The 26435-nt window shown below is 38.2% G+C and overlaps 2 protein-coding genes across 2 annotated transcripts; both read right to left on the bottom strand.

The window, feature by feature from the left end:
* Positions 1-2422: 2422 nt before the first annotated feature.
* LOC135471067 (pituitary-specific positive transcription factor 1-like) lies at positions 2423-11504 on the bottom strand. Its single transcript, XM_064750112.1, has 3 exons — positions 11306-11504; positions 9878-10036; positions 2423-2643 (listed from the first exon to the last, which is right to left on the bottom strand). The coding sequence occupies exons 1-3, from the start codon at positions 11502-11504 to the stop codon at positions 2423-2425; spliced, it is 579 nt and encodes a 192-aa protein (XP_064606182.1).
* Positions 11505-16832: 5328 nt separating this feature from the next.
* LOC135470377 (mitochondrial inner membrane protease ATP23 homolog) lies at positions 16833-26180 on the bottom strand. Its single transcript, XM_064749279.1, has 6 exons — positions 25950-26180; positions 23336-23381; positions 22185-22266; positions 21647-21781; positions 20532-20621; positions 16833-18864 (listed from the first exon to the last, which is right to left on the bottom strand). The coding sequence occupies exons 1-6, from the start codon at positions 26170-26172 to the stop codon at positions 18643-18645; spliced, it is 798 nt and encodes a 265-aa protein (XP_064605349.1). The 5' UTR covers positions 26173-26180; the 3' UTR covers positions 16833-18642.
* Between the last annotated feature and the right edge of the window lie 255 nt (positions 26181-26435).

Genomic DNA, 26435 nt, shown 5'->3' with positions numbered 1-26435 from the left:
CCACATGGAAGTATTTACTATTGGTGTTTTATGATGTGCACGCTATTTGTTTTAATTTGTTATTATTAAGGCACTTCATTCAATCTTGATGTGGCGTTGTAGTGTAGGGTGGAGAGTTCCACGTGGAAGCATATTTGAACTGCACTGGGCCTTTAAAATCTAATCATTGGGTCACTGTGTATTTATTTTTTTATTTATTTATTTATTTATTTATTTATTTATTTATTTATTTATTTGGAGTTTTACACCATACACTTTTACGACGGTGGCCAGCATTATGGTGGGGGAAATCGAACAGATCCCGAAGAAACCCATGACCACAATCAAGTTGTTGCTAGACCGTCCCACGTACAGCCAGAGGAAGCCAGTTTGAGCTGGATTGAACTCATGCCAACCGCATTGGAGGATTACGCCTCGCTGGCATGTTAACCACTTCGACCATGCACGGAGGCCCCGGCATGTCTTCACAGTTTTCTTCTCTGATAGTGATACCTTTACATCACGTTTACATAGTACTTTTGGTTTTGACTATTCACCACCAGTTTGGTTCAGTCATGAACAGCTTTTCCGAAAATCAATACAAAGCGGGTACGGAGAATATTCCCTTGAGCAATAACAATATTTTTCCAGTTTGGATCTAGATGTCAAAACAAATTGGAGAATCCAGTTCAATAATCGCAATGTCTATTCTCAAAACAACGTTCAACACTAGCCACCAAAGAACTAAGTAGGTTTATAAAGTACGACAATAAGACGATTCATACAAAGTAAAGCAGTCATCAATGATGTGGGAAAGACGCAAGAAACGGGGAGTGAATGAAATCAGTAATCAGTTGATTACAACCGTTTATATATCAAACCTACCGATGTAATTCAACATGATGAAAATACCCTTCCCCCTCTAGCCCTGGATAACCCAGTTATGAATCGCAGTGCCCCCTCAGCCCCGGATCAAGGAGAATTAAACCAGTTATGAATCGCAGTGCCACAGATTCTGGACACCCGGTTATATTTCTGTAAATCGTGCAGCATCCCAAGATTGATAACCTGAATAGTGTTTCGAACTAAAAATGATTTGTAGGGTCTGATATTTACGAAATGATGGCCAATCATTTGAAACACCAAAACAATCAGCTTAATAAGACACTGGATTAAATCTTGGTGAGGGAATGTAGTTTGGAGATTTCCACGAGGAATGTTTGTACTGCACTAGACTTTTATAGTCTAATTCTTCGGTCAGTGTCTTAGAGTTGTTTAATATCTACTATATGCATTGAAGTTTTTCGGATAACTGAGCTATACCTTTCTCAAAATGTTTTAACTTACTGTAGAGCTTTTGTTAACGACGCGGACAGGAGCTTGGTTGTATATTTTCTGGATCTAGATATAAACCTGGCCTTACATCGTGTTATGTATTCTGGGTATCCAGATTTGTCAAATCTTTTTTAATGAACCTAAGCAAAATGTCCGTTAGTCGAGAAACATTTCCTGATCTTTTAGAAAGTTAGGTGTTCCCACAAAGCACCACACAGGTTAACTTCACAGTTAGACTGTATATTTAGCTGAATATACAATTCTGAGCGAGTTGGAAGAAATTATCACTTAAAGCACTGCTCTATGGGCTATGGATCCCGATTCGATGTTCTTTAAAGAATACGCGATTTAGTAATTTGTGTCATTTTAGTTCAACAGTCATTACACTATTTTGCGCGACCTCCATTTTGCTGCTACTTTTCACCGCCATGTTTTTGCCACTCGTTAGTTCATTGCGGACTCGCACCTAAATGAACTATAAGTTGTAAGTAAGTTATGTCATGTGATCTAGTAAACCATGTGACACACACAAAATGATCCCGTACAAGGGCATAGTGGGATTGAATGCAAGCGAATTTCGGAGCGGACAAAATTGCCTGTGAAATAGACACTAGAGGGATTATTAGAAATTTACGAAACACGCCTGTAGGAGAAAGAAAATTCCGTTTTGTGTGTCCACGGCTTAAGTTGTACATTCTGGGCTTTCCTCATATTATACATCACCTTCGACATGGAAAATTTCCATGGAATAAAGACAGCGTGGATGTAAAGACTGAAGTATAGCATGCTGAATACTATGGGTTTTATATTTTATTATTTACTAATAAATAAATCCAGCTGTCATTTGAACTCAAAAAACTTCTCGTGTGGGTGATTACATGGAAATTATGGGAAACTGGACAAGGAATTGAACAGTTGGAGTTTACAGTGTATATTCATGTGACTGGTTGATCAATATTTTGATCCACATCACGCAAAATGCGGGGGTTTTATAAGAGGGGTTCTACTATTATTCAACAACAAAACCTTACAACCATCATTCAACAATTACATTTCACGAATCATTTAACTTGGACGAACTCGTTGGTTTCTTCGGCATTTTCAGGTCTTATTCCTGTAGGCGGTCAACAGTTTCCAACGACATCTTCACTCGTTTATCCCTCTGTCTCCTGTTACAAAACCAGACGCGAACCACTTCTCTCTCTAGGCACAAGATCCGGCCGATCGACGATATATCCCAAGAAGACGGTTTGGGCTGAGATTCGAAACACCGCTCCAGGAAGTCCTTAGCAGTCGAACTAATGGCAGTACGACGTTTCCTCTTCCGACCTTTTCAGAAAAATAAAAACATTTAGATAGAATTTTCAGAAAATGTGCGCCTTGGTCTGATCCACCAATTCATTTTGAGTCCAAAATTTAATCTTCTTTACAGAACAAAATATGTGAAGCTGGAAGCTCAAATTTGGCTTAAATAGAGCAACTACAGCATGGAAATAGGGATCAATTTTATTCATATACATAAGAATTTAATTTGGGCTACAACTTAAGGATAAAGTCCAAAATCACGTTAGGAAAAAGGCGTTAGTATCATGTAACATTTGTATTATTAGTGTAACGGTTTAATTTTAACTTCCATAGCTTATTTCCATAAGCAGACGCAATGTTATATATCCGCCTGTGGAACAGTGTGTCAGTTAATAGTCCAGTCAACAGTTATACCTTAAAGTCAAAGAAAGCTAAAAAAAATGGAGTACGGTCCATCATACAGACAACGGAAAACTATGCGTAAAATACTTTCATTTAGTTTTTCAGAGCTTTCTTAAGAGTGTTGAAAGGCATTCAAATATTTGAATTCTCTGGTGGGATTCATGATCCATACTGACGGTATCTAGGTTCTGACGTCACATCACCTTTTTTTCTGATGGTGATGGGAAAGAAAGAATTTTCGGGAGCATTATTTTAGTAATTATTTAGTCTTACGTAAAAAGAGTTATTCCAACATTCACTGTCGTGATTAGAGTTGGAAGCCAGTTGTGACGTCAAAGTTCCATGGTCCATAAAGCCAACTTTAGAATTCAAATGTTTGAACGCCTTTACCTCTCTTCACAAAAATCTAAAATAATAAATGAAAGTATATTTATGCATAGTTTTAAGTGGTCTATCAAGTGATGCCTAATTCGATTTTCTGAGGTCTTTTCCTTTAAACATGGGAGATTCATATCTGGTATCCGGCCTCTGTTAGACAAGGCGCATCGAATAGTTTCTGATCAGACATCAGATGGCGTTTTATGAATTGTTTACTGAACTGTTGATTGAATAGTTAACTGGGACACACTGCCATAGCAGACAGGCCTCCTTCACTAAATCTCTTGGAGTCAGACTGGTATGGATTCCTAATAACGATAACCTTTGGAGTCAGACTGGTATGGATTCCTAATGACGATAACCTTTGGAGTCAGACTGGTATACATTCCTAATAACGGTAACCTTTGGAGTCAGACTGGTATGGATTCCTAATAACGATAACCTTTAGAGTCAGACTGGTATACATTCCTAATGACGATAACCTTTGGAGTCAGACTGGTATACATTCCTAATGACGATAACCTTTGGAGTCAGACTGGTTTACATTCCTAATGACGCTAACCTTTAGAGTCAGACTGGTATACATTCTTAATAACGATAACCTTTGGAGTCAGACTGGTATAAATTCCTAATAACTATAACCTTTAGAGTCAGATTGGTATGGATTCCTAATAACGATAACCTTTAGAGTCAGACTGGTATACATTCCTAATGGCGATAACCTTTGGAGTCAGACTGGTATACATTCCTAATGACCATAACCTTCGGAGTCAGACTGGTTATACATTCCTAATGACCATAACCTTTGGAGTCAGACTGGTATACATTCCTAATAACGATAACCTTTAGAGTCAGACTGGTATAGATTCCTGATAACGATAACCTTTAGAGCCAGACTGGTATACATTCCTAATGACGATAACCTTTGGAGTCAGACTGGTATACATTCCTAATGACGATAATACTGTAACCCTTGGTTACTGGTATACATTCCTAATGAATTCCTAATAACGATAATACTGTAACCCTCGGAGTCAGATTGGTATAGATTCCTAATAACGATAATACTGTAACCCTCGGAGTCAGACTGGTATAGATTTCTATTTACGATAATACTGTAACCCTTGGAGTTAGCCTGGTATAGATTCCTAATAACGATAATACTGTAACCCTCGGAGTCAGACTGGTATAGATTCCTATTTACGATAATACTGTAACCCTTGAAGTTAGCCTCGTATAGGTTCCTAATAACGATAATACTGTAACCCTTGGAATCAAACTGGTTTAGATCCTTAATAGCGATAATACTGAAACCCTTGCAGTCAGCCTGGTATAGGTTCCTAATAACAATAACCTTTGCAGTCAGACTGGTACACATTCCTAATAACGATAATACTGTAGCCCTTGGAGTTAGCCTGGTATAGATTCCTTAGGACTATAATAGTGTAACCCTTGGAGTTAGACTGGTATATATTCCTAATAACGATAACCTTTGGCGTGAGACAGGTATAGATTCCTAATAACGACAATACTGAAACCCTTGGGGTTAGCCTAGTATAGAATCCTAATAACAATAACCTTTGGAGTCAAATTGGTATAGAATTCTTATAATGACAATACTGTAACCCTTGGAGTTAGCCTGGTATAGATTCCTAATAACGATAACACTGTAACACTCTGAGTCGGAACTGGAAACCAAAATGACGTCAATCGAATAGCCTTGGTCCACATTAAATGGATGAAAAATATGTAGATCTAGGATCTTTTTCATTCTTCCCAGCTTAACTTTCAGAAATACAGAGTATATGTTGTTTGGCAATTTATGTCATTTTAGTTCAATAGTTATTACACTGTTTTGCGCGACCTCCATTTTGCTGTTACTTCTCACCGCCATGTTTTTGCTACTCGTTAGTTCATTGCGTGACTTGCGCATAAATGAACTATAAGTTGTCATGTGACCTAATAAATTAGGTGACACAGAAAAGGTCAACACTCGCTTAGGTATACGTTTCCTGTCATACTACATTGATTCTAAAAATAAAGGCCATAACGTCACAGTTAACACAAATGTACCTCGTCCATCGACAGCAATCCAGATTTCGCAAACCGCTGTTTTGGATTCGAGTTGGCGACATTCGATATCGTTTGGAAAACAAAAAGGTCGTGGAACGTTAGGATTGAAACCAAGAAGACGTATACCAGTGAAAGGGCGATTGATAACGTGTTTGGCGGGCTTAATTTGTGCTTTCAAAATGAACAGAAAAGCAGCCGGGACCATGCATCCTAGTAACGCAGACATGTGATTAACATATGATGGTTTGCGAAGTTCTGATGCTGTCCTAATGGTTGTGACCGTTACATTCGTGTTAGCGTTGTGCATGGTCTTTATTATTCCCGCATAATGAGGTGAGATGAGTTCAGAATTACCTTAAGATCATGGGAAAACTGTTTGCGTTGCGTACAGTTCTGATGCTTTGAATTTAACGTACGTAACGATTCAGAGTGGTTAATGTGGAAGCTTCTAAATAAGAAGCTTGAAGTTTAGCACTGGCTGAGATATAGTAGTTTTTATATAAAGACACTTAATTTATAGGCCCTACTACCCTTTAAACCGTTGACAGTTAACTGACCGCCAACGTCACATGCATTATAATCGTAAAGGAAGTGAACAAAACAAACAGATAAACAATGATAAATGGCCGATTTAAAGAGCGTGCTTTCCCTTGCGGATCAAGAACCAGCGAGGCTGGGGATAGGGGGAAGTCTTACCTTACCGGATTCCAAATAAAGAAAAGACAAGCCGCTATCTTTATTTGAAAATTCACTGGATTCCCGCCAAACTACAAATAATACTGAGCCGGTGTTCTTCCGGTGAATATATTTTTCATTATATCTAGTATATTGTTTATTAAACAACAGAGACAATTATACTTTAGAGGGTCAAGTTTGTATCCTGTTCTTGAAAACTTTTAAAGAGATAGAATTATTTTTAAAAAATGGGAGAAAAGAGATTCCTATTTTTCTGACAGTTTTACGTTCTTTAATGATATGTCCAGTTCTAATCTACGTCGCTTTTATGTTCACGTTTACAGCCGTAAAGGTCATATGTATGAAACTGAAATCTACGTAACTGGATTCTGACCAGTTTTGTAAGCACAACCTTTGAAGGTGATCAAAATGTTTTCCGTATGGCCCCAGACTGGAGCTTTTGTAGTGATCACATGTTTCAGTATGAACTAATGGCCGCGTTTCTCGATGCACTATCGTTTGATAGGCTATTGAATTCTTGTAAACAAAATTTGTCCAAAAATCAAAAGGCTTGTAATTCTATCTACATCTGTAAAACTCAGGAATTAAATATAATATTATGGTAAAGATTTATAAAAAAGGAAAGCTATCAATCTTGAAGATAAAAAAAATTAGGAAAAGTTCAAATATGCGACTTTTCCCTCTTCAAAATCTAATTTTAGTCACCAGAAATTCCCTAAAACGCAACCGCTGTTATCGGAAAGGCCAAATATGATTTCCTATAACCAAATATGATTATATGAACATAATTTCGAGTTTCACGATAATGATGACTGAAATTATTAAACTGAGAGGTTAAATATGTATATCCTAGCGAATGACAGGGATACTGAGTAGTTGCAGCGTAAAAGAGCTATATTTCTCCGTGTCGCCGGGAGTCAAATATACTAGTATGCCCTAATCAAGACATTGCTATCTACAGTAAAGCCAACACATAGGACCTAGTATGAATTCGGTGATGTAGCAAAACAAAACAATCTAATCCAGTAGTGAGAGGTTTATATTTTACAACAGGAAACAAAAATCAAAGCAAGTCGCTAAGTATTTAACAGGGTTGAGACATCAGACTGGCAGTTTTTGGTGACTTTTTAGATCAGACAAATGTTTGTTATGGTCTCAGCGACAGAAATGCACAAAATAAACTGATATGTGAGACAGATATAAGAGTAACGAAAGCGTACATCAAATTGTGTTATGAACAGGCAAATGAACATATGGACGACTTACATGGGCAACAAAGTAACATTTGACATAATTGTTCTGTGTGGTAAAAATAACTCGAAAAGTGTTTCAAATAAAATCTATATTCCAAATAAATTTCTTGAAGCTAAGAGCGGTAAACACCACTGACGTTATTTGACATTCTAAGTGTTTAAAACAAGGCTAACCAGAGATTATAGTGAACGTGGCATTAAGTGGGAAAATCGTTCACAATGGAAGTGGGTACGTGTACAGCCGTATCTCTAATGTCAAAGCAAAAAATAATGAACTACTGACATTTGACACTTGCAGAACAGGAAATGAAGGTGTCACCAATGCATGTACCTCCACGACAAGAAGTTTACACTCATCACAGACAATCAACCGTTTAATAGTAGTGCCAAAAAAATGGACACATACAATTCATGCATTCACGATTCAGTATAGGGCCATAGAACATTCGTAAAGCTATGACAAAAATCGTATACTGATGATTTTGTTGGCTTTAAACAACCCATGTATAGTGAAACCATGAGTCGAGACACGCATCCGTATACCAGCCGTCAACCCTGTTGGGTCTAGTCTTTTTCAATAATGTTCATACCCTGTAGCTGTTTCAGTTTGGCCTCTACTATTTTCTTTTTCGCAGATTTACCAATGTCGAAGTCTGTCTGAAACATGATTTGATTACCAACAACAGGGTATATGCTTTTAATTTTTTGGCCTAAGAGAATTCTCTGCTTTTTCGTCATCACTGAGAACCGTTGACTGCTCCTCTTTGCATGAAATCGTCCTGACTTAATGGTCTGTGTTAAACGTTGTCTTTGAATTTTTTTTCGCCATTACTGACCCGAAATGTTTATTTTGGTTGATGACTGGTGTACGAATGTCTGTTTTGAAGCCTATGTCTGTTCACCTGTATAACGCTATTGAAAGCTTGCAAGTCTTGAATGTTAAGTGCTGTTTTACGACCAAAGAGTGGTCTGACTTCCCCATCAATGACAATGAACTCGGCTTCGGTCTCATTATCACCATGGGGGGCTGTAGCTTCCAATTTGCCTCCTAGGTTTAACGGAACTTTACACCAATACATTTTTCCGAGTTGCCAAGTATTATAATAAAACATATAGTCGTCATCTTTGTCTACAGCATTTAGGGATTGATATTTGGGTTTCCCCTTTGATTTCACTGATACTCCACCAATGTGTTTCACACTGGGACAAGTAACGCCCTTTATGGTAGTATCGCTTGCCTGTGACACTGCTTGCATGACAGCATAGTGGTCCATTTTATCACATCGGAATCACGCCCCCTTCGTTTAATTTCCTGCATCTGTATCTTGCAGATCCATTCCGAACCAAACGCTCTCCTCCATCTTCTCCCAGTACCAGTGCAATCAAATGCACAAATATGTCACCAACAGCCACAGCCATCTTGTAGCAAAAATACAGACGTTCAACTTTATCCTCATGGCCAATTTTTGGTGCTCTGGTCGACTTGATTGAAAAAAGACAGAGCCACTGACTGGACTGCTACATTCATGTTTACTCGCCACAACAACTTTTTACGGTCCCGCCACAACATGGGATCCAAATAGGTAAAACATACTAAAACCCAACAGTTTGAAGACAGTGGCAGTTGAAAAGATTTGTGACGGCATCATTGCCTAATTTACAAACGCACATTTTCTATACTCGCCTCTGTATTTAATTGGGTAAACCCAATTAGTATAGGAAATCGATCGGATGAATGTTTGGGGAAAATCGAAGGACCGACATATAGGCCTACACAGATAAGGACATGCACGTCATGCGGGGATGCCATTAGTTATACTTCTGTAGTTTGATATGTTGTGGGATGTGCTCGGTTCCCTCCTTCCTTCCTTAATCTAAATTTTGGGGATTTGTCTGAATCTTTTTTCCTCTAAATTTTGAAATACATTTTAAGGTTTCTATCATATGTCAAACCACAAAATTATGTAAGAGCATGCTTATTGGAGACACCGATTATTAGTTCATTTTTTTAAAACATTGTCAGCCTTACTGTTAGATAAGACTTATACTCAGCGTATTACACTAAGCAAATAAGTAAATCGTCAAAGGGGAAAGAAAAAAGATGCAAGCATCCACAGAAAGACCAATGAAAACTTTATCATAAAATACCGTTATAGGCCTACTATATTTTAGATTTTTAAAAAGTTTTGATTATATGATGGTTAGTTTTGATAATATAAGCCTATATCGTCAATGACATCAGCGCGACATTTTTATGACACTATAAAACAAATATTTAATGACCGATTTGCTTTTCATGCAAAGGTACACCGTATATGAGTACGGTTCTCAACAGCTTTATTCACAACTCAGCATAAAGGTGTAGAAAACGATTGACCTCACTGACGACATTTACTTTATTAATATGTTTCTACACTCTAACAATTTCTTTCCCTATAAGGAAACCTTTCACTTACCACCAGACATCATAGTGCTCGATGTCTCTGCTTCTAACAACCATTTCTCCAGAGTTGGCCTCAGACTACAAGCGTTTCTATAACTCAGCTGCAGGTTCTCGAATCGACTGATGGTTGTCTGGCTGAAATCACTGCCATGGATGGCTGATAGGGCGACTCCTGTTAAATTAAAGAAAACATAATATTATTAGCTGACTCATTCCATAAAGCACTATAGGATGTCGTTGCAGTCGGTCGGACCAATGCCGTTCAGGCCTGAAGCTCGAATCTAGCTGTTGGCGCTGGTAAGGAGGTTTGTCAGATACATTGGAGGCGGTTTATTCTGTCGTGTAACCCACGTGTTCTTAAGTATGGTGGGTTATTACTGAACTATTATTTCCTTCACTCATAAATCAGAACGCCGTTGTGTAACTCACATGCTCTTAAGTACTGCGTTTTATTAGACTAGGGCTGATATAGCTTATAACTTTGGCATACAGCATCCATCTGGATAGCGCCCACTTCCCCCTGACCCTCTCTCTCATCCACTCGTTTGAGCGACGATTACTGCTCCATAAGATCGTCTCTGACAACGGTAGCATACGACTTTCTTAAAATGCACATGTTTTACTATACAAACACGGCGAAGTGGTGTCAGAAAATCACTGTTGGTGTCCGCTACTCATATAGTATTAATTGAAAATAATCAGGCCTTAAGGTCACGAAGCTGTCTTAGATTTAAGTCTGATTTAGTCTGAATTTGTGGTATTATTTTTGAACTTACGAAGGTGTTAGACTATTCTTAGTATTTAAATAGCAATTCTTAAAGTGAGTCACAATTTTAGCACAGTAAACTGATGTTGATTTTAAGTCTAATTTAAGTCTAAGACTGCTTCGTGATCCTGGGTCTTGAACTTTATTCTCAGAAAACTGCGCTGAACAGACAAAAAATGTGGTTAGCGGCAAGGAGAAAGGAGAGGACAAAAAAGAGGGGGGAACGAAAGACAACAAGATGAGGAATTTTTCATGCTGCTCAAGCATGTGCACAACATATTCCATATGCGGAGGGAGAGAGAGTGGGGTTGGGGTGGGGATGTAAATTAGACGTTACGCCGCGAGATATCAAATTATCGAGTCTTATGTATCACAAAGTGGAATTCGAAACAAAGATAAATTCTATTCTCGCGCCGAGATGACTAATCTCGCATTCTCGAATTCTCAAGTTCTTGAGTTCTTGACTCGCGAATTCGAAAATGCGAGATTAGTCATCTCTGTATTTACATTATAATTAAAGACATACACCCACGGGTCCAGAAAACGCGAGTGGCGATTATTTCAGTACAAAAAACGCGCTGTTTTAGAGTTAAACTTTGCGGTTTTTACCAGCAGTGCGAGATTTGCAATAGTATCGCATGTGACACATATTTTTGTAGGTACATGCAGACTTACCAACATGGGCCTGGGTGTATCCCAATTGAGCACGTCGCTTTTTGAAGTCGTTCACGAAAATCTCCAAGGCGCGGAGTTCGAAGCATCTTGGTTCTTCGGTATGTGGTGACGGAGTGTCTTTCTCTGTATGTTTTCTTGGAAACTGTTCAAAATTAGATGGGTCGTCAATGAAATATGTCAGTTGCTGGGGTCGCCTCATTCCCTCCAAGCACGTCTCAGGGGATGTAGGCCTATATGTCCAAGACCGTGGCGAGATGGTCTGTTCCAAAAGGTTTGACAACTCTGTAGCGTCTTGCCAGTGTGAATGCCGATTTAATGCGGCAAGGAAACCCGGTGACGATTGGCAGATACGATAGTGTAAAATAGGGTCGTCTGGGAACCAGATGGATAAATGATTTCTTCCCCTCCAGCAATCAAGATCCCTACCCATGACAGCTGGATAGGGACCTACCCCTGCTGTGAAGCACCTGACGTGACTCGGATACCACTCACTTGGAAATTTTTGCACTATATCCACAGGTAAATTTCTGTGAAACACTGGTCGCACGGGCATTCTGGAGAAAATCAAGCGAGTTAATACTCTGGATTTCAAGCCAAGGGCAACAACAGCATAGACTGAAACGACTTTAAGAGGCTATACAATATCTGATTTTGTAAGAGCTGGTCCTTTTATATAACTGCATGAGAGGAACCCAGACAGTTTTATGGGAATGAAAAGTTGCCGTTAGCCCCTCTTTAGTTGTAATAAACTATCAAACTTCAGGCTGAAATAAAATCAGCCGGCGTCCTTATCTTAGCGGAACATGCTACTGCTGATTAAGATTAACCCCGGAGTAAACATCTTAAACTGAATATATGGATAACCTTCAGACTGGGCGATCGCAGGTTTCCGCCATAAAACAGAAGCAGCAGCGCTGTGTTTTACCCGGATTAAACGCCTTGTAATTCAGTGCCTTCGATAAAGTGGATAATTTCACAAGCGGCTGACTTCGGAATCTGTTACCAGCGTATTAACGCCAGCTTAAAGTAATTCATTGTATTTACCAAGTGCCATAGCTTTAGAAATTGTCACTGGATGGATGATCAGAGAGACAAAGCTACAAAGTTGCTCATAAGAAGAGGTGTTTGTCCCGATGGTTGCCCATCAGGCGGCAGTAATCTACCTATCCCATTTGTTAGCAGCGTCGTGTAAACAGCGTCGGTCGCTGGCACCACACCGTCGTCAATATTAATCGATGCTAACAGATTGTCCCATTTCAATACTCTGTGGGTCATTCGTGATTTTCTAAGCTTGTAATTTCGGCGAGACACAGGATATATATAGTAGACGAACTTTGGAAAACTTGTGCACTGCTTCAATAGGTTGATGGCAGTATGCTCTACGCTCTAAATATTAAAAAGAACCATGTGTAAGACGAAAGAATAACTCTGGAGGTATATGGGCCTACTCCAAGAAACAGAAATTCCGCTACTAGTATTATACTTTTTCCGGACACTTAAATTGACTTCACGGCAAAATTATGTTCTGATACGTATTCATCTATAAAGATTATGGTTTGGAATTTAATTAATATGCCAACCGGACGGCGTGAACAGCCGAAGTGCGATCTACATGTATATCTAAATGCAAATTAGTAAACAATGTAATGCAATTCCATTGCAGCTAGCCTTCCTACACGGATGTTCCCGATCACCTATTACCGTCATCGTATGTGAAAACGAAATGCAAGAAATTGTGGGTACATTCTACTTTAGGAAGAAGTTAAAAACACTCACATGCAACTACCTAAGACAAGATGACAAAATGCCAGATTAGTCATAAAGTAGGAGATTCTGATTTTCCAAGAGAACACCTTTTAATTCGACTGTCATATTAAAGTGTCATATCATATGATCGACAAAGATTGTCACCACATAAGTCAAAAAATTTTAAAATATGAGGAAGAAAAAACTATTGAGGCTGGGATTAATAGACGGGGGAATAGGAAACTCTATTGTTCTCGTTCAGTCAGGCTTGAGATTCATTCCCTCGCTTCGCTTGATCTCACAGTAGTCTGAGTCTTCACGAGATTAATTCAGCAGCCACAAAACTTTAAAGAAGACATCACTTAATCTTTGCTGTAGAACGGTCAAAATATGCCTAAAGTCAAGAACCAAATTCCGGAAAAGGTTACTGAAGTCAGTGTAGTATATGTTTGCTTACATATTAATTCAACTATCATGAATTCGACGGGTATTTGTCGCCGAAATTAATTCTTCATTTATTGTGGTATGATCAAGATTGTCGTAAAAATAGTGTTTTCTCGAATGTCAGCTTCATCTGGCTGAGGGATCATTTTTCACTTTTATTCAAGAAACATCTGTCCACCCCAAGCCTCAACAACGCTGTCTTTTAATCAACGTGATTTCGGATGTTTGTATATTATGTATATGTTTGTATCGTTATTTTTGACACATAACCTTTCAAGTAAAACAAAATACTGTTTTCATTTAAGTCGATGTCTTTTGTTGCCTTAGAAATTTGCTTTAACACCTATATATTTTAAGTTAAACTGGGTTAACAATCGAAGATCATATAGCAATTAAGGGTCACACAGAGAACTTTTACACCTAATTACTTATTCCATTGGTGTTTTGCGCCGTACTCAGGAATATTTCACAACAATCGAAGATCATATAGCAATTAAGGGTCACACAGAGAACTTTTACACCTAATTACTTATTCCATTGGTGTTTTGCGCCGTACTCAGGAATATTTCACTTACAAGACGGCGGCCAACATAATAGTGGGAGGAAACCGGGCACAGACCGTAGGATATCTAAGTCACAGCGGGGGGAGCTGGGAAGACTGATAAACATCACATGGGAGATCGTGGAGAAATGGTCACAGGTGCCTTGAGAATGTCTTCCTCAGGTTTGGTTTTTATGAACAAAAGCGCCAGCGTCAAGGTCAAAAAAAGAAAAGAAAACATGAAAGCCGTGTATAAAGTTTTGCGAGTGTCTTTGCTTGACCTTTATAAGCATTTTTTGACCTTGACTGCATGCACTGCATGCACTAGAAAACTATGCTTTCCACCATTAGACTCCAGAGTATCAGACATACATACAACTCGTTTATGATGGGACATAACATCCATTTTTTTCTTTTCCGCCAGTGATCAGTAAATCCCAGGTACAAAAAACATCTCGTGAGTCCTGCATAAACACCTAGACTACCTGGAAAGCTGGAAATTACACAAATCAAACATATATACTATCGATTTAAAAATAGGCATTTCCAATATAAATGCGGGACGCATTTCTTCAGCCACATTTTTGTAACCAGCGAATCACATGGTCTCTACCTTCCGGGTTGTCTTATAGAATAGCGTATAATTCCACACAATCATCTGTTGGTATCGGGAGTCATACTTTTCCATGTATGTGAAGAAGCGAAAGGCGGCGGGCGATTTGACCATAACCTAGCAGGCATTATGGCAGCAGGCGTGAGGACTATATTCATCAGGTCTGTCGGATAGGACATCGGCTCTGTCCGCGTAGACGTCAGCTCACTCCGGCAGCCGACGATAGTTCCTATCCAGCCTCGTTCAAATTTTACAAGCTTACGAGCTCTCGTATTCTAATTTTAACACGGGTATTTAAGGTTGAACATAATAATTACTATACGTGACAGCAATTTGAACGCTTCTACTTAATGTTGAACACTGTCAAAACACGCCAGGCGTCCAAATATTTATAGTGTGTATTTGGTTCTCTCCCCAAAATCACTTATCACTGGATTTCTTTTCCCATTATGTAAAAGAAGCTTCCATTTAAACGTACAAATGTTATCTTTCTTCGACCTAGAATGATGCGCTCTCTATAGCGTATACAATGCAAAGATGAGAATGTAACTCAGCACTTTTCAAACAGACTTATCTAGGTATGACATTATTGATGACTGCTCATATGCACAGTGTGGTGCCAAATCCGTAGATGCTGAACATCTACCTGTATTTGCCGTTCAAGTGGAGGACATTCTTAAAACATTCAAGCTGTCTCACCAGGTTTACACTACTCTATATCCATCAAATACTGGCAAAATATATATCTGCGTTGCATATGCCCCGTCCAGGACTATTCAACATCACTTAACCTTTGCTCACTTAACAAAAGTCAACTTGTTACAGACAGGGACGAAAGAAAATCATTGTGTCTCATGCAAGGGCGAGAAAGATGGAAATATCCCTCCAATTATCGGAAGTTTAGGTAAAAAAAAAGCACAGCTCAACACACGACTCACACGACAGCTCAACAGTGTTGGACACTGCAGAATCAACAAAATTTTGAACGAGGCTGGATAGTCTGGACGAGGCTTTATAAACAGATCTCAATACTTACTTCAGAAAACAACAAACTTACCTTTAAAAGTCTACATCAATATATCTCCTGTGATCAACTTAAAACCTAATAGAGAATTCATCTAATATCAAGCTGTCCGTCCCATCACCCGTACCAACAAGTGGTTACCACCCGTGTAAACTTGACTCTTCTGTAATTAACTGTGTGAATATTGTATTGTAGCTCACATACCATTCTCCCTTAATAAATAAAATCTTACTTGGCGAGGAGCTGCCAGACGTTGACCCGTGATTGTGACAATTATTGGAGAGATTCGTATCCTACATTTTTTCAACAAAATATCTTAACGGCCATATATTCCTACATAGCTACCTAAAAGATACATCTTCATAGGTTAAAGATGTACATCACCGTATGACCGAGTCAGCCTCCAAAAATTTTGAAACTCTGCCTAAATGTGGTTTAGCCGGGAAAAAGATTGGAAATATAAAGGGAATCATTCTGGCTGGGTGTTCCAGTTCGATTGCAACTCCTTTGTCTGCGCCTTACGAAAAATGGTATTTCGCAAAACAAGCCATTATAATAGATGACCGCTTTGTACCGCATGAGAGCAAGAAAGTACCAGAAATATCAGGGCAAAATGACTTGCACATGTTCCTAGAGGTATACATCTGTAACCCGTCATATCTGCACATTTCCTATGTTTGCGATTGTTCAGAAGGCAAGAGAAGGACAGTAATAGTTCAGGCTAGGTTGGCGACACCTGGTGTTTCCACATATAAGTCTAAATATTTACCTTGGTCGCAGTTTGTCCCCTACCCGACTTCGAAACCCACAATGCATTTAACATGTATGGGCAGATAAGTTATTATCATATAGAAGACCATTCGACGTTTCATGCAATTTAACCGATTTCATCTTTCCATTTCCACTGAAAAATGGATATGTACCAACGATTCTAAGGTGAAAGTTTCGAGGTTGATCATGCATGCACTTGAGTCCCCCCTGACGAATCCATGAAGTCGCAAGACGTTCTGAGCAGGCACAAACACGCACGCACGCACACACGCTTATGCGCACGCGACGCACACAGAAAAATGTGGACAATATCGTTTCAAGGTATACATGCGTCAAAACTGAGAAACAAATGACAGTGGTAGTGAAACAACAGTGTTTAATCCTGCTTATCAGATCAATAGGTTAGTGTCAACAGTCATTTCATATCCCTACCTGTATATATTAACAGAAATGTAGAATATATGGATTATGGTTCCCTTCAATCTTGTATGTTTTATCTGTAAAGGTACTGTGATTGTTATAGCTGCATGGAGTTAGGTGCATGCCTCGCTATGTTTGTAAAATACACAAACGCTCGGTGCCCTAAAGTGAAACAATGATGTATACATCCGGAATTAGTTTATTGTAAGAGCAGAACTGTTTCTGGTAGATGGCGATGCATTGGTATTACGTGTATCGGAAACATTGTGTGATTTGTTTTAATGGTTAGGAGGTAAGATTGGCCACACCGGGAACATTCCAAACTTTCTGTCATAGCGAACGGGATAGATATAAGGGGTATTTTGAAAGAGTCTTGGTAAGGGGCTGGCCCGCCCTCTGCACTTGGCCGTAGGCTTGCATGTACATTGAGAGTAACCGATGCGAACCAACATCCAGCCATCAAAAAAGGAAGCATTGACGGAAATATTGGCGTCTGTTCATCCTTCATAGCTTGGAATTATAAAGAGAATCATTTCTGGACCAGTGGACCAATGGACCAGTTCGATTGCAACTCTTGTCTGCGCCTTACGAAAGATGGTATTTCGCAGGACAAAGCAGTGTAATAGATGACCGCTTTGTACCGCATGAGAGCAAGAAAGTACCAGAAATATCAGGGCAAAATAGCTTGCGCATTTTCCGAGAGCTACACATTTGTAACCCGTCATATCTGCACATTTCCTACGTTTGCGATTGTTCAGAAGGCAAGAGAAGGACAGTAATAGTTTAGGCTAGGTGGGCGACACCTGGTGTTTCCACATATAAGTGTTAATATTTGCCTTGGTCGCAGTTTGTCCCCTACCCGACTTCGAAACCCACAATGCATTTAACATGTATGGGCAGACACTTTATTATCATATAGAGGACCATTCGGACATTTCATGCAATTTAACCGATTTCATCTTTCCATTTCCACTGACAATTATTTCTACGATCATTTAAAATGGATATGTAGCAAAGATTGTAAGGTGAAAGCTTCGAGGTCGACTATGCAAGCACTTGATCCCTCTGACCAAGCCGTAAAGTCACAAGACGTTCTGAGCACTTACTTTTGATATAAATGTTTACCCTGTACCATATTAGACGCATTAGCGCCATGACCTAAGCACAATTAGGTAAAAAGTGTACTGATGTTAAATGCAAAATTTTAGACGTCTAAAACAAAACGTTGTCTTGTTATCACCTTTTAACAAACAAGAACATTAAAAACGATTGGTACAGGGCAATCCAAAATTTAACACGCATGCACATCTTTAGACAAATACCATAAGATATTCAAAGTTTTTGATGTGACGGGTTGAAAGTTATATGTAAAGTTGCGTTGACAAGATCTGATATTTTTTTAAATTCAGAAAACCGTCACGTTGAAAGCTATAAAGGAGTTTATTTACAGGGTATTTCAGATCACAATTCATCTCTGAAGCGTGGAAAATAATTCTTGAAGTTAGCGCGTCATAATAACGCCTTTTCAAGTTTTAGCAGAATTCAACAAAAATGTACAGAGTGCAATGACAAAATATGCTCTCAAGCTGTATCCCCGCTCATATAAAACAAGGAGATTAAAATGGTCCTAGCTCAACCTCGTATTAAGCCTAAATCTTGACAAACCTCTTTAACCCCCACACTTCATTTATGAACATCAGTTCTGTAACTTGGTTTATACGCGATAAATTAATCAGAACAACATTGTAACATAACTTTCAAGAATCACATCGACTCTATCATTTTGGACATATCCTCTGTGTCATTTTGTGTATCCCGTAAAACTGCCCTTCGTACAGGGCTCTCTCTGGGTCCCTGGTTGTTTTTCGCGGTCTGCGGCCAACGGGCTCCAAGTCCTGTAACATTTGTCGAAAAACTGTATCCACAACCTCCCGCGCCTTCTCCTCAGTCACATTCCTGACCATCAACACAGACAGCAAGGCCTTGCTCTTGACACATTCCTACACAGAAGAAGCAGAGTGAACATTTATAGATATGTCATCTGGCATGCCCTATCAACTAGGGTATGCCCAGACGACCAACGAGGGCTGTCTGTATCGATATTTCTTGCAACCGAGTACATTAGACCTTGTTGATATTATCTGGGATAACGTTGCAATCAGCTCATACTACCTGGGATACAGTATAGACTATATCCATTCTATATGCCACATACTACACTTGTGAGAGAAAACCTGAGTTAGAGATATGGGCAGAATCGGGCTCCGCAGGTTTAAACCTTGCTTGTGCACCAGGAGTAGTTTTCCGTTGTGGATTTAGTAGCTTGCTGGCGTCGAATGTGCTAGAATCTCTAACTTCTTACTTGATATTTTTAGGGGAAATTTTTGCATGCATGTATATAAATGCGAATCACAGAGATTCACATTTGTATGAAGACAAATAATAAGGCCATGTATGGCTATTTTTCACTGTTTTAGTTTAAAGTAAAGGTGGAATGAACGAATGATTAATGAATGACTGCAGGAGTTGACGGAACAATGAAGCATCATGAACTGTACACATAACACTAGCATGCTCCGAAACATGTTCTGGGATGACTCGAGTGGAAGTTCTGCATTTACATCGCTCGGAGGTAACTTTATTTTCTTACTCTGACCAAATATACAAGTTTAGTAGCAAAGTATACCTGTATACAGTGCGTGCACGTAATTTGACAAACGACAGAAACACGAATTTCCAACATAATTTCAAGAGGTTGTAAATTGATTTAATCTGGAGACACTAAATATAGAAATAACAGGTTGCTGTGGGTTATCCAGTTGTGGAAGAGAAAGTTGGTACTGGTGATTTCACTAGCAGCTGAACAGGTCCGCTACAGGAATTAACGCACCACTAAAACTTCCACTGGGAGAGGACTAATTGCACGTTTTGATACCCACCCCAAGATGATGAAAGGGACCCCGACCATCATTTGCGAGTGATCACCAGTAATCAATACATATACCTAATTATGCCCAAATGACTTTCTTATTCCAGCTAGCGTCTTGACATAAGACATCCATTAACAACCAAAAAGTAATTCATTAAATACTTAATGATGAGTAGTTTAGAGTTATAATACTGCGCATGCCTAATATAATCAGCAAATTTATATATACAATGTATAGAAGAGAATCTCACATGTACATGTCTTATTTTATTTATGGCTGTGTATTGTCATGTTGGACAACCACACTATGGTCATCACTATGGGTAGTGTGTAAGTAAGTCTCAAAATATGCCCTCAAAATATCTGAGGACAGGACTGGATTTAGTCAGGGCTGAAAACTCAGAGTATTCTTGAGTTATTTCATGTCTCGAATGACAATGCCAACATCAACCATTTACGGTCAGAACAAATATGACCTCATCTTCGGTCATAAATTTCTCAAGGGTTGTGCACACAAAAGCTAAGACATGACGGGGACATGTCCACATTTCTCTCCTAATAAAAATAATATACTAAATAAGTGAAAGTAATATATGTATTTGTGATTTAAAACTACTGAAATTATGCTTTCTTGTAAATATATAAAAGTAGCATTATGCAATTCATCAGGTTCCCATGTCTCATCCCCTGATTCCATAAATTCACATATCTGTGTAAGAAGAAACAAAAGTAACTAACTCTGTGTCTGTTCTTTATGTTCACAGGTGATGCATCTCCAGCAAACAACGCAGCCAGGTATGAGCAATGCATCATGTTGGCAGCTCGAATCTGACATAAAAACAGAACAAGCAAACACAAAATAATCACACTTACTCTGGGTAGGTATCTATAGAAACTTTTATATGATGTCATTACGTGAGCAGTGCTACGTGTGTACAATATAGCTATATTTTCTTATTTATTTCACTGGAATTTAAGACTCAAAATATATCACCATTGTGGGAGAGCTGGCAGTTGTACAGGTGACTGCCCAAACTAAAGCACTTATGTGCATAACATGCTTAGAGTGTATACCCTATTTGTGTATAACATGCCTAGAGTGTATACCCTATTTATGTATAACATGCTTAGAGTCTATACCCTATTTGTGCATAACATGCTTAGAGTCTATACCCTATTTGTGTATAACATGCTTAGAGTCTATACCCTATTTGTGTATAACATGCTTAGAGTCTATACCCTATTTGTGTATAACATGCCTAGAGTGTTTTTCCCTATTTGTGTATAACATGCTTAGAGTCTATGCCCTATTTGTGTATAACATACTTAGTGTCTATACCCTATTTGTGCATAACATGCTTAGAGTCTATACCCTATTTGTGTATAACATGCCTAGAGTGTATACCCTATTTGTGTATAACATGCTTAGAGTCTATACCCTATTTGTGTATAACATGCTTAGTGTCTATACCCTATTTGTGCATAACATGCTTAGAGTCTATACCCTATTTGTGTATAACATGCTTAGAGTGCATATCCTATTTGTGCATAACATGCTTAGAGTGTATACCCTATTTGTGAAAGACAACTTCATTTGAGCCCACATGAATATACTCCTTGGCAACCTAACAGTAGTGAAAACAGATATTTAAACAGAGTTTATTACTTATAAAAGATAAAAGGTAGGTAGCAGAGGGTTACACCTTACCAGCCAATATTAACTATATATACACTGTGTATGATTATTTAACAGTACTGAAAAAGATTTTTATTCAAATCATTACAATTGGATAAATTTTACCTATTTTATAGGCATCTGTAAGTGGTCCCTACAATCCAATCAAAATTCTTACCTCTGTACAGGCCAAATGGTGCAAATTTTCAAAATCAACATTAGCTCTACAGTAATCAAAAGCATGAAGAAATTCATGTGCGAGGACATTGCAACATGTCTGTCTCCTCAATGCTGTATTCTGACATACAACTACCTGGAAAATCAATGAAAATAAATCTGGTCATAATCAAAACCTGTATGAGAAATATTTAAGCCGTTTCTACTGAAAAAGTGCAAATTCACAATAGCTACAATGTACTTCAAAAAGTTGTAGTGTCCATTGATACACTCAAACATGCTGAAGAATACAATGTCAAAAAATACAACTGTCTGACTAACCATCCCAATTAAACAAATTCTAAATGCTTGTTAGACCTATGAAAGTATATATGAGCAAAGGTGAAACACGTGCTACCTTTGTGAACTTCGCCCTGTTCGTGCATGACATCGTGGTTTAAGGTAGATGTTGATGGAGTAAGTAGCCTGACTTCCTAAGGCAATAACTAAGATGATGTTTCATGCGGGTTGAAACTGACCAGATATCAGAGTAAACCTACTTGATTAGCCACTGGATCAAATCCTCCACTGACACTACCTACACAGTTCTCACATGAAACATGTCTTCTTAAACTGACCTCACTGAAAAGGAATTCATACAATAATGAAACATCTAAGCACATGCACATGTAGTTTGATTATCATTTAAAAGTCATCAGAAAATACATTTCTATTCAAAGACAACATAACGTAGCCAAGGTGGTTAGCATGCTACTGCAGTACAATGATCCTGCAGCCTGTCACCAATGTGGTCATTGTGAGTCCAGCTCATGATGGCTTCCTTTCAAGTCATACATGGGAATGTTTTCCAGCAACCTGCAAATGTTTGTGGGTCTCCATCGGGCTCTGTCAGTTTTCTTCCCACCATAATGCTGAGATCATAAAAATAGGTACCCAGATGCACATAAATCTGGAGAATCAAACCACTGTGCTATTCATAGTCTGATTGTCTGTATTCATTCCAGTAAGATTGGCCTGCATGAGAATGATGTAATTAAATGTAGACAAAACAATACTTCGGTTTATGGGAAGTAATTGTTAATGTTATTGTTGAATGCACTGCTTGAAATTCTATCCACCAGACACTCTACCTACCACAGGCTACCATTCTTGAGAGCCAGCAGGCCTGGTACCAGTTTTGGTAGTACATCTACATTGTTTTTGTCTAGCAGCTTGAGACAACTAGCCTCAGATAGGGGCTGCACTGAGTTATACTCTGATATGTGGCTTCATACATGTAATTTCAAAGTAACATGTTCATACATAAAAGACTGTCTCACTAAGCCAGGATCTTCACTTACATCAAGATGTATCACAATACACTGTTTCAGTCTCAGACATTTTAACCAGTGAACTAACCAAGGGAGGTTATTACAGGACTTTAATAAAAAAACTGAGATTGACCAAATCAGTAATCATTTAAAGCATGATGGTATCACTCATCGGGATATTCAATTGTTTTGCACCTGTATTACAATATTTGCACATAAAACTACAATACATTTTCTAATGCCTTACTGACAAAAAAAATTCTAAATCATAAGAGTATCATACATTCTAGTAGGCTAGCATGTACAAAATATTCTCAAAGTCAGCAGTAGTGATTATAATACTTGTGGATGGAATATAGTGTGTAACAGTTTGCTATTACCAGCCATGACTTTTCAGTGCTCTCATCATCAACTTGACCATTGGATCTGAAGAAAATATAAATTATACAATAATAATTGATCAGCTGAAACTTTGTACATAGAGTAACAACATTCATGTCACAACACTTGCTTAATGCTCTGGGCACAGTTACTCATTATCACACCACTGACCATAAAATGAGAACATTTCACACAATACACAATGTAAACTCATCCTATCAAGACTTATCACTGATCAAGTCTTGCATCCTTTGCCTTAGTCTGTTCTTAGTCTGAGTACTAGTCTATTCATCTATTAAAATGTTTTGAGGTTTGTTTGGAAAGCCGTCTGATGTACTGGTAAATTGTAAGTTTCAAACGCAATGTTTTATGATATATATAGCCTACAAACATGCAATTTTTAGGTGACATTTCAGGTCTTTTAACGATGTACAATGCAGCAGTGTGCAAAGCAACATTCTCTTTCACTCCTTACATTTTATAGTGCATAGATAATCCAACAGTAAACATGCAGAAAAGTGAGCAAAGTAAATTAATGAACGTATAAACCGATTTCTAGAAAAATGACAAAAGTCTATTACATGAACCATGTACAATGACAGTGTGTAAGCTATCTATTATTTGTTAACATTCCATATTACATAAATGCAGTTTTCGATATACAGCTAGGAAGTAAAAACAGAACACGGACTAGGAAAATGTGGATAGGCCAAAAGGCAAACATGCAAATTCTGATAATTAGGAGTAAGTTATGTGTAAGAACAAGTCTGTGTAAAATCAGACAAACATACAGATGAACACACAGACAGATTTTCCAAAACAAACATGCGAAAAAACAGGACACTCATGTGTAAGCTATATCTATTTATAAAATAAGTTTCATGTTAACTGGCAAAGCCGCTTGGAGATAAAGCACTGAATAGAACATAAGAGTACAGAAAAAAAAAATACACAGAGGGATTTTGCAAAATATAACAGAAAGTAGACTATGACAGTGCACAATATCAGTATATACATTTTATATCACTCAATTCTAGGACCAGACCCTCAGTGTCATCAGAATCTAAATATCTATGATTCTATTGGCATGCTGTGTCTGTTCAAAGGCCAAAACCTTATGGTTTGGCCTCACTCCCTACCTACCCTTTTAATTAGTATGGCAGAAACCAAGTTCGCATTGAACAACTAGCAAGTACCACATTACAATTCCATTTTCCATATTTCACATTTTATATAGTAAGAAGGAACTTTTATCTGCCATATAAGCCCTTCCTCACCACCATAGATTTAGGCCATCTCATTTCCAGTTTCCACCTATTTTGTCTATCTCTCTCCTGTTAATTTGGTCAGAATAGGGCATCTCAAAGACACAAAGACACAAACCTGGCTAAACCTGCTGAAGCAAGTAAGTTGCAAAGCAAGGTAACAATTAGTATTCCAATTCATGGGACATTTTTAAAGGGAGAACGTTAAACTGGTGGCAATATATAATAAATTTGCATGACAGCAAGAGCATGCAGTGTTTAGGCGCATATTACAGCATTAATTTGCAGGACAAGTTTCCTTTTAAAAGATGTAAATGTAAGGAAAAACTTTATTGCAACAGTTTAATGTGAACTTGGTTTCAGCAATACTCTCGATGTTGGAAAAGGTGGCAGGGGGCTACATGTAAACACTATATATATATATATATATATATATATATATATATATATATATATATATGTATATATAAATTTTTTTCCATTGGTGTTTAATGCAAGCTTACAAATATATTTTTCATTTACCATTAATATATCATGGCAGTCAAGAAAATCATCCGGGAGTAAATCAATGCCCTCTGCCTGTTTTCTGGGTACAATACCTGACAACCTCCCGACTTAAAAGCTGCGGCTGAAGCAGCCAAGAGCTGAATGTGAACATGTGATTCTGCTATCTATTAAAACTTGCCTTCACCTTTGCAACACACAAATATGGCCATTCATTTAATTTTTGGCAGTGGTACAATATTTTTGGTGTCACGCATTCGGCAGACACTTATGTTTGGGTTGCTTTATTACTTCATGCATTCTGTATGTTTCGACAGCCCATGCACTGACAACTGCAATTCTACGACAATGTCAATCCACCCCAACAATAATTGCTCATCCAGTACATTAAAAATGGGACATGCTCCACCCTGCATTAACACATGCATTAAAGAATCATGCAATGTCCATTTAAACACTCTAGTGTATTTATGTAATTCCCATTCTCAGAATTCTCATTCGATTAACAATGCTAATACTATCCCTGGATAATTCAACAATGTTAAATGTACCAACTCTATATTGTATATTTCTGCCATCATTTGGTCTGCAATTCAACAACGTTAAATGTACTACCTCAATATTTTATACATCTGACATTCATTCGGTAGGTAGACCGACATGGTAAATGACAGAATGTTAAATAAGGAGGGATATTATTTGGCTTGCTGAATTAAGCCTTGACGTGAGCACCATTAAACGCCTCTCCATCAAACTAGGAACATACAGTTTAATTGTCACTTTTCCAGAAAAAAATCTCTTATGAAATTTAACTGCATTCTGCATGACCTAAGAGCGTACGTACTATTCTGAACACACCACAGCACATTGGTTTCGCATTTGAAGCGATTTCCAGCACTTCGCCCTGAAAATACTCCATCCCAAAACGACGGTTGCTTAGCTCCTTCCCTTTCTGGATAAAAGAAGTATCCAAAATCTTCATCTTTTGATTTTTGAAATTTTGCAGCTTTTTCAGAGGAAGATGATCCCTGTTCCGAGTTCTGTGCAGACGAATTTTCCTCAGCCATGCTGCCTGTAATGTGTTGACTATGTTACATGTTTTTGACCTCCAACACAAAAGATCCCAATAGTAGTTCAATATAATATACTTGGAACAATAATAGACGTAAATACTTCTGTTAATATATATATTAATTTCCTTCTTGTGAGAGTTTGGCATTACAGACCAAGCCTTTGTTGACCACAGTTCCATTTTAATTAGGATTTTGGCCATCTTTATCGTTTTATTTCACTAAGGGAGTTCACTCTTCACTCGGTAATTCTCCTTTGA

This window comes from Liolophura sinensis, chromosome 7 (assembly GCF_032854445.1).
Source record: "Liolophura sinensis isolate JHLJ2023 chromosome 7, CUHK_Ljap_v2, whole genome shotgun sequence".
Taxonomy (NCBI): domain Eukaryota; kingdom Metazoa; phylum Mollusca; class Polyplacophora; order Chitonida; family Chitonidae; genus Liolophura; species Liolophura sinensis.
Note: the sequence above shows the minus strand (reverse complement) of the source record. Positions and strands in the feature narration are given on the sequence as shown.